Here is a 10,000-nt window from a genome sequence, read left to right on the forward strand (position 1 = left end):
CGTTGTGGTGATTTGCGTAATGAGGAGGTCATCGTTTCCGTCACTGATTTCTTCGTCGCCATAGTCGTCGCTGTCGTCAGCAGCGTTCCGGAAGAGCAGAGTGATGTTGTCGTCGATTTCCTTCGCAAAGATGTCGGCATCACTTTCGTCCAAAACGACTTCATAATCGCTTTCGTTCATTGTGATGTGGGGATGTATTGTGATGTCGGGATGTATGTATATTTTTTTATTGTTGTTATTATTTTGTCGACACTTTTAACAAGAGCGAAGGATGTAACACCACAGTAAATGGGGTAAGAAGTATTTTTTCGATGACACACGCTTCCGTTCTATTGTCTTAGTAAACACATTTTTCATATAATTCGCAAAAACTGGACCTGTAACCATAAATCTGTTTTGTTAAAGATTATAATTTATGTAATAAATATATGCAAAAATACACTGCAAATGTGTGCTCTAAAATGCAGGATAATCACTTCGAAAAGAACCGATAGATGGGAAGAGAAAAAAAACGGGAGTCTTAAACCGAATTTATTTCTGTCTAGTTTCGTGATGACCTTTTTCAAAGGAATAACGATAAGGAACAAGGTCAGACCACCCGCTTTCGCCTGATAGGTTTTTGTTGGAGAGGAAGGAAAGTCTGCAGGAAAATTAAATGACAATTGTGTATAATAGGGGCCGTTGCCAGTGAGCGCGTTTGAAGGATTCTGTATTTTTATTTACTTATCGAGGATCAGGAGTCGGGGGAGGAGGAGCGGGACTCACGTCGATAGTAACCAACGAAAGTAGTTGAAAAGGTCGTAGACATAGTTGTAGACAAAAGCAAAACAAAAAATAAATCGTTAGAGGAAAACTGAAAGAGCATACAATCTACCTCTGTTTACTTCATCAATCCATGTTTTAGCCATGCCGGTAGGCCTACAGTCACTTGCTTTGTGATATAAGTTAGGATATTTTGTGTTAAATTTTCTAACAATATAACCACCAATGTATTTGAGAGGTTCTTCTTCTATAAGTACGTGGATTGCTTTCTGTGGATTAGAAACTGAGGTTACAGAGTCTCTTAGGTTTTCATCATAATTGACATCTGGCCCAACATCCAAATCTTTGAAGCAGAGATTAGAAATGTACAGTTCTGATGCCAACTGCCTCTCATCAAAACATGAAACTTCATTTTCCCTTTTCTCAAGTTTAGTTTTATTTGACAAACAGACAAAATTTGCTGCAGTTGTATTTGGTTTCTGAGCAATACATAGGACTGTACAGAATGCTGCAAAAGTCTTTCATTCTTGTATATATATTTTAACTAGAAATCTAAATCAAGACAGCCTGGAGCATTTATTTGGATGCATACGGCAAATGTGAGGAACATACGACCATCCAAATGCTGTAACTTTTAAATATCGCCTCAAACACTTACTCCTAGGAAAAGACGTTACACTTCTTGCTCAGAAACCAAATACAACTGGAGCAAATTTGAACTGTTTGTCAAATAAAACTAAACTTGAAGTTTCATGTTTTGATGTGAGGCAGTTGGCATCAGAACTGTACATTACTAGTCTCTGCTTCAAAGATTTGGATGTTGGGCCAGATGTCAATTATGAGTACGATAACATTGATGAAAACCTAAAAGACTTTGTAATCTCAGATTCTAATCCACAGAAAGCAATCCACGTACTTATAGAAGAAGAACCTCTCAAATACATTGGTGGTTATATTGTCAGAAAATTTAACACAAAATATCCTCACTTATGCCACAAAGCAAGTGACTGTAGGCCTACCGGCATGGCTAAAACATGGATTGATAAAGTAAACAGAGGTAGATTGTATGCTCTTGCTGACACCTTCTTTTCCCAATTAACAACTATGAGAGAAACATTTGAAGTAATACACGGTGACAGTCTCAAGGAAGGAAAAGAGTGCTTGAAAACACTTGTTCGTGAATTAGAAAATGTTGGACTTGATGTGCCTCATGATGTCATATAATTTTTTTGCCAAAATATCTGTGTACTTTAGAATTAGGAATCTAAATAATAACATTAAGACAAATAAGAAAAAAAACATAAGTCATGCAAAGGTCAAAACAGAGAACTAATGAAACTGACCACATGAATGATATGTAGTTTACTTTTTCATTAGGACCATATTACCTGTTTTCCTTTGTTGTTTATGTTATGATTAAGTGGTTTATATTCAATAACAAATATTGAATATTTATGCTAACATTATGAATGGTGTGAACTTAATTTTTCTTTGTATTATGACTACTGTTTGCCATAATTACTATGAATATATTTGTGCTTACAATAGACCCTTTAATATTCCAAGTGTTCATCAAATTACTAATGCATGTAGGTAATATGTATTGCAGTTAAAAAGGGGGGGGGGAGGGGAAGAGATAACAGGCTCCAAAGGTGGTCAAGTTCAAGTCAGTACTGTGAGTGGCTGGGAGGTATGGCGTGGATGACGTCATTACCCCTCCTCGCCCGCGCTCGGCCCGCTCGGCTGGCTGACCAGTCTACATAGACCTTTGATAGCTAGTCCATAATCCATTCAGCGTGAAGAGCATGCGAAAACTGAAATGTTGCAGCAACTTACGGACAAATACGTGTCAATTTCCCAAAGCATTTACGTAAATTATATATGTATACACACACACACACACACACACACACACACACACACACACACACACACACACACACACACACACACACACATATATATATATATATATATATATATATATATGCAGAAAAACCACTAGGAAAATAACAGAAATGAGACCAAGCGCTTTCGTCTATTCAGACATTTTCAAGGTGTGTGGTTTTTCTGCATACTAGAATCACGCGTTCAAGTGATTTCTTCTGCACACAGACATACACACACACACACACACACACACACACACACACACACACACACACACACACACACATATATATATATATATATATATATATATATATATATATGTATATATATATATATATATACTCGTACGTGGCAGAGGTTGGCGCGGTCGTCTAAATCATGGAATGCTATGAAGGAGGCAGTGGACTCGGGATGACTGAATTTATATATATATATATATATATATATATATATATATATATATATATATATATATATATATATATATGTACGTTTGTCATTCTCTCTGAGTAAGGCATACAGCCGAAACGTAAGATATATATTACGCATGAGAAATCACATAACCTCGTGATTCTAAATATGCGGAAAAAACACCAGTTTTCCTACACCAAATTTACTCATATGTATATATATATATATATATATATATATATATATATATATATATATATATGATATGCATGAGAAATCACATAACCTCGTGATTCTAAATATGTGGAAAAAACACCTAGGAAAAAGAAAAACTGATGACCAAACGCTTTCGTCTATTCACATCCTCAGGGTACCCTGAGGATGTCTGAAGAGACGAAAGCGCTTGCTCATAAGTTTATTTTTTTCCTTGGCGGTTTTTCCGCATATATATATATATATATGAATATATATATATTATATATTTATATATGTATAAAATGTATATATATATATATATATATATATATATATATATATATGTATATATGTCAGAGAAATTCGCTAGTAACAGCGATATCAATCTGATAATTTTTATGACAGTCGCATGCAGGATTCGAGCCCACTGCTTTCGGCCACCCGTAAGATTACCTTCACAGAGCCTTAACCCACTACACCAACAGAGACTATAAAATCCTTGAAACCTGGAATCGAACTGATTCCCGAGGATAGGAAAGATCACTAATCTGCGACCCCAATTCCTGTTTTACACAAGGACCAAGCCCACCAGTTGGCAAGGGGTAAGGATCGGAACAAATCCCTTTCACGCTTTTCGCCATTGTAACTATGAGAGAAATTTGCTAGTAACAGCGACATCAATGTGATAATTCTTATGACAGTCGCATGCAGGATTGGAACCCACTGCTTTTGGCCACCCGTAAGATCTTACGGGTGGCCGAAAGCAGTGGGTTCGAATCCTGCATGCGACTGTCATAAAAATTGTCATGTATATATGTGTTTATATGTATACGTATGTATATATATGTGTGTGTGTATATATATATGTATATATATTTATGCATGTACATATGTATATATATATATGTATGTATATATATATACATATATATATATACATACATATATATTTATATATATATATATATATATATTTATATATATATGAGTAAATTTGGCGTAGGAAAACTCAGAATGACGGCGGGGGTACTTTATTCCCTTACGTTTCGGCTGTATGCCTTCCTCAGAGAGAATGACAAACGTACATACATCTCGCCTTATATACAAGAGCTCCGGGGATTCTGTCTCGCTGGTTGTCATGGGGGATTATTGCTCATCGTGGGATTATGTCTTCTTGTGGGATTGTGTCTTGTTGGCTGCATAGGACGGCCTGTACTGCGACCCGTGCTTGTCGATTTCATTGTTGGTTTTGTTTCCGCTATTATAATTTTTCCGGTTGTTCTAGCCAGGTTGACAAATCCTTCCCTATGATTGTTGGTGTCTTCTGTACAGATGTGCGCTGCTTCTACTGTTTTTCTTGTTTTCTTATCGAGTCCTTTATTGATAATTTCCGTGTTTTGCCAGTCTGGGAGGTGTCCGTGTTTATCTATGTGTACGACCAATGAGTTGTGAGATCTGTGGTGTTTGATGTCATTCTTGTGTTCTTGAATGCGTTTTTCTATGCCACGTGATGACTCGCCAATGTAAACTCGTGGACATCCCTTGCATGGAATTTTGTATACTACGCTGCTTTCGTTCTTTTTATTTACTGTTCCGGGTTTCACCAAATCTCCAATTTTCTTACCTGATGTGTACGCTATCTTAACGCCTGTTGTTCGCAAAAGAGTTTCTATGGACTTGGTTTTTTTTTTTTTTTTTTTATGGTACCGAGATATATTCGATAGTGATTTTATCTGTAAGAAAACCAATAATGTTGAACATACTGCCAACAATCATCACGACACTTCGAAGGTATGGAAAGCTACAACGCCAGCATATCGCGGAAAGAACACGGCGTCACCAGAGGCCCTATACACAAAACTTGCTAGCACTAACAAATAGCTGTTAAGGGTAACAAATTCCTGTTAAGGCTAACATTTAGCTGAAGCACTAACAGTGGATACGGAAAATTTGTTAGGGCCTTAAAAGTACTGTTAAGGTAAAAGTGCTGTGGAGGACTATTAAGCTCTTAACAAATTCCTGTTAGTAGAGAAGATGGCGGAGCAGCAACAACTACAAAGACGACAGCGAGTTTATCGACAGCGACGGGGCATATTTAACAAGTACAATGACGACGAACTCATCAAACGCTTCAAAATGAACCGTGCTGGTATAATAACAATGGCTGATTTAGTGAGGCACAAACTTCAATCCCGAACAGAACGGAATCGACCACTGATTCCTGAGACGAAGGTGGCAATTACCCTATGATATTTAGCCACAGGTAAAATGCAGCAGTGACGACTTTGGGACCTCGCAAGCAACAATCAGCCGTGTCATTACTCAAACAATTGATGCACTATCAGAACCAGATATTGTAACTCAATTTGTAAAATTCCCATTGACTCGCCAAGATCAAGAAGTGCAAGTAAAACAAGCAGAGTTCATGGAAGACTGTAGGTTTCCCGGTGTTGTGGGTACCATAGATGGCACAAACATTAGAAGTGTGGCTCCAAGTGTCGATGAACATTTATATGTAAACAGAAAACGATACCACAGCATCAACGTGCTTTGCCATGCCTCCCTCTTGTCCTTGTGGTTTAAACTTGGCTTGAATCGCCCATTTATGATTATTTTTTTCTCCATAATCACGTTGACCAAGAGGAGTGTTTCCTCTTGTGATCAGTTTGGATTCCTTTTCTTTTTCTGTGATTCTTCTGCCATGTCTATATCCTCTGAAATAATTGTTGAGTCTTCTGTCGGAAGATTTGAATGTGGCGCGGCCGCCTGTACAATGCGCCTTCGTCCAAAAATATCTGTCGTTGGTTAATAAGTACTCCTAAAAAAACATACATACGATATCTATGTGCTATCATGATACTCTATTAATAAATTCTGAACAACTGCATTAATAACACTGTTTTATGTGTGCAATTTTTAATAATACGTCCATTTACATGTTCATAAGCTGCTAACTTCAGCACTGTTTAGCGGGACTTGACAAACTGTTTACTAGCTAACATTTGTTAGTTAAGCATTGGTGTATAACTTTTAGTGGTTTTCTGTTAGCTAGCAGAGATTGTTAAGGCTAACAAACAAGTTTTGAGTATACGGTCCCAGGAGTGCAAGTTTCAACAGATCCCAAGTATCTGAAGTTGGGTGGGAAGAGACCCGCTGGGAAAGAATTCGTTCATGGGAGTTGCAGCGTCACGTTGGTTCGTGACAACGTTAGCATCGGCCATAGCAACCAACGTTTGGTGTAGCAACGCTTGGTTGCGGGGGGGGGGGGGTCACTGGCAAATACGCTCAACAATAATACACCACGGGTCGGACACCAGTTCGAGTCAGACTGTGCTGTTCCAGTGATGGTTTGTGTTTTGTGTTCTATGTAACGTTTTGGAGTTCTTTCGTGACAGCGTCCGTTACATTCTACCCTATGTCGGGCCCGTGTAGAAAATAAGTCAAGTAGTGCCGTAGTTATTAATCTTCTTGAACGACTTCAAGTTTGAACGTGAAATGTCGTCTTTGTGTTCTTTAGGACGGGAATGTGGTGTCGACAGAAGAGCTGTTTTTATTTCGAGTTTTGATTATTGTTTTATTCGAGGAAGACTCGTTGATCAGTTATCCTCTTGGGTGATACGTGCACCGAAACTCGTACTTTCAAGTTAATATAATGCAGGAAGTCCTTCATACACCGTGTATGTGGACACCAAGCACTGCAAGCATGCTGGGTGTGTGAAACATCGTGACTGAGCTGGGAATTCTCCAAAGCTGCAGTTGTAGTGACGTCCAACCACACCCGTCCCATACCCTGTGAACTTTGGATATGCATTTTTTTTTCTCGCAACCTGGTTTCGTTCTTAGTTATACTATACTTATGGATTAGAACTGTGCTTCCGTGAAGTGTCGCCACACAAACTCGACGTTAGAGTATTTGGTTTTCTAATAACCCTCTTATCAGTTCATGGTGACAAACACTCACGCTATCTGCATTGGTTGATGATCCGCAGTGTTAGGCAAGTTTTATGACCATATAAGCTGTGCAGGCTATATTTCTTCTTGTGTTAAGTGTAAGTGATGGAGTGGTTACGACCTTGATGTTCAGTCCTGTAGGGGGGCATTGAGTGCATATATGCAGTTACCCCTCCGGACCCGACTCAAGCAGTCTGACGATTGGAAACTGAACCCTGTGGCGGAGGGAGATGGTCGTAGCTTCTTTCCACCTGTTGTTTCAACTCGTTGAATAAGCCTGGGTTAATTTATTTTATTTCATTATTTGTTCAACACCTGTTAAGCTCGTATCAGCCCGTTCGCCCATCAACCTGTTCACACGTTAAAAGCTATGCAGATTTCTTTATTCCTTGCGATTTTATAATTGGTGGGAAGCTTTACGAGTTCATCACACTGGTCTACATATCTTGACTTCTCATCTCCAAGCACAGATTCTTCAAGGGAAGTTATTTTGTACACTTTTCTTTATATCATCAATTTATATTTCAATTGCGTTCTAATCATATACCTCCATTTTCAACATTAAGATAATGAGATAAGCTTAAATCAAGCTTAATATACAAGACCATAATACATTTTCATTTCTATAAATAACGAAATGGGGTGAACTCAAGTAAATGAAAACTACAGTACGAAGAGGTAACAATAACGCTATGTCGACAACAAACCCAACCCAAAGAAGTTTTCTGACCACTCTGAAATTTTTCTATATATATATATATATATATATATATATATATATATATATATATATAATATATATATATATATACAAATTTTTCTTTTCTTTTTTCTTTTTTATGATATCTCCTTTACCACCTCAGTGACTCCACCACCTCGGCGCGATATTGTCTCAAGGAAAAGAAAGGCTCATTATCGGCGACGGAATGTTATCTCATTGTTCCATTTTCAGTACATCACAGTGAAGAGGCTTCCGATAGTGCCTTCACATATAACCGTGTTTGATTCCTTATCAGCTAGGTTGCAGTAACGCGAGGTGGTGGGTTATTGGTCAACATTGCAATGAGTTGTGCTTTCCTTGGGACTGGTGAGGTACGCGAGTGGCACTGAATGGTAGTGAATAACAGCCTATAATTGTGAATAGTTGATGGTAGGTTTGATCAGTTCCTATGACCTAAGGCAACAGATAGCATCGAAAATACTGGAACTGTCGTACATTTATGATATCGTCGTACACGCTTACTTCTGTGATATTGTGTAATATTGAATGTTGTGATCTAGATTTAAGGTTACTTTTGAAACATTGATCTGATCGAATCACTTCGCGTGTACAAAAAAAAAAATAGTAAAATATTTCTGAAAATATAATTGATAAGAATTACTATTAATTATATTAGGAAGATGAAGTAGCTTGACGGCCGCCAGAATAGAAGAAAAAGTGCCACCTAATACTCGAAATAAACTGTAACTACGTTTGCCACCGTAGAGGTTTCCACGGAGATGAATAAGATAGCTTGGCGGCATCTCGAATGAAAGTAAAAGTGCCACTTGCTACGTAAGAGTTAGTTGCAGCCCCGTCCACTGTAGCGTAGGCACTGTAGCCCCGTCCACTGTAGCGTAGGCAACCCCAAGCTCGATGGTAGAAACTGTTATAGCAGTCGCGGGCCTTCATACACCCGGACACATGTGAGATGAAGAGTGTGCATGTGGTAAGAATATTACGGGCGGATTTCGTTTGCATGAGTGTATTTTCTGTTGGGTGAGCCTGATAAGGTAAAAACATACGTAGTCATTACGTATGAAGCCTCACTACCGGCACCCATGATTGTGTCCGCTGCGGGGATGTGAAATCGGGTCACCCTTAAGCCACTAAGGAAACCGGTACGGTATTATTTGGAAGAGAATGGTCATGAGAAGTCTTGCAGTGCACTATTTTTAGACAGTGGCTAGTTCCGATCTTTGGTAGTCAGATATACATGTGATTCTGGATAACTGATGCTGACAGGCCGGGAGACAACAAAGGTCTTAGCCAGAGAGGTTGAAGGGGAATAACTGATTAGATAGACGGGGGCTAGTGTGTGTGTCGGTGTGATTCTTTGCTCACTAAAAGATAATTATGTTGTAATGCCTCGGCGGCGGCGCCGGCGTGGAGCAGTCCGAAGAATGACCTTAGCCGGAAAGAGCACAACATCAGTTCGACACAGAATTGTAATCAGACTTAGGAAACACGAGCGTAAGGTCAGGTTTTGTTTCACTTCGTAGCTTGAGATAGGGTTGACTGGTAGGAATGAACGAGGTATTTCTTATATATGGAAGATGGCTTCAAAACGAAAATAAAATATCACAAGAATTGTGTGCGTGTCTCTTGGTGTCGTAATAAAATTGGTAATGGAGATCGTATACGTTTGGTCCCGATAGATTAATAGATTGTCTAGCTACTAAAGTATGCGCGCACACACACACACACACACACACACACACACACACACACACACACACACACACACACACACACACACACACACACACACACACACACACATATATATATATATATATATATATATATATATATATATATATATATATATATATATATATATATATATATATATATATATATATATATATATATGCTTTTTGCACGCACAGTGTGGTGGTACCGCATTCGACCGCTAATTCAGAAATCTGACTTCGAGTCTCATTCAGGGCTGAACATTTCATCATCGCAGCACTGATGGCCGGTACTCCAACTCTGGTAGGCAAGGGGAGTGGGTATAAGGTCACG

The 10,000-nt window shown here is 38.6% G+C and overlaps 2 protein-coding genes across 5 annotated transcripts in view; one reads left to right on the forward strand and one right to left on the reverse strand.

Moving 5' to 3' along the window:
* Nucleotides 1-10,000, reverse strand: part of LOC143039929 (uncharacterized) — a 63,585-nt gene that overhangs the window by 40,282 nt on the left and 13,303 nt on the right. For 3 of the 4 annotated variants that reach the window (XM_076210329.1, XM_076210327.1, XM_076210330.1), the window contains exon 2: nt 1-377. This exon is cut by the window's left edge and continues 192 nt beyond it. In XM_076210329.1, the coding sequence (XP_076066444.1) occupies nt 1-180 (180 nt within the window). In that variant the 5' untranslated portion in view covers nt 181-377. Of the gene's footprint in view, nt 392-10,000 lie in introns of all 4 variants that reach the window. The other variant, XM_076210328.1, reaches the window with a different exon arrangement.
* The window catches only part of LOC143039928 (uncharacterized), an 82,631-nt gene that overhangs the window by 34,132 nt on the left and 38,499 nt on the right, over nt 1-10,000 (forward strand). The gene's annotated exons all lie outside the window — the stretch shown is intronic.

The sequence above is a fragment of the Oratosquilla oratoria genome, chromosome 27, assembly GCF_046742065.1.
Source record: "Oratosquilla oratoria isolate Oo_2021 chromosome 27, ASM4674206v1, whole genome shotgun sequence".
Taxonomy (NCBI): domain Eukaryota; kingdom Metazoa; phylum Arthropoda; class Malacostraca; order Stomatopoda; family Squillidae; genus Oratosquilla; species Oratosquilla oratoria.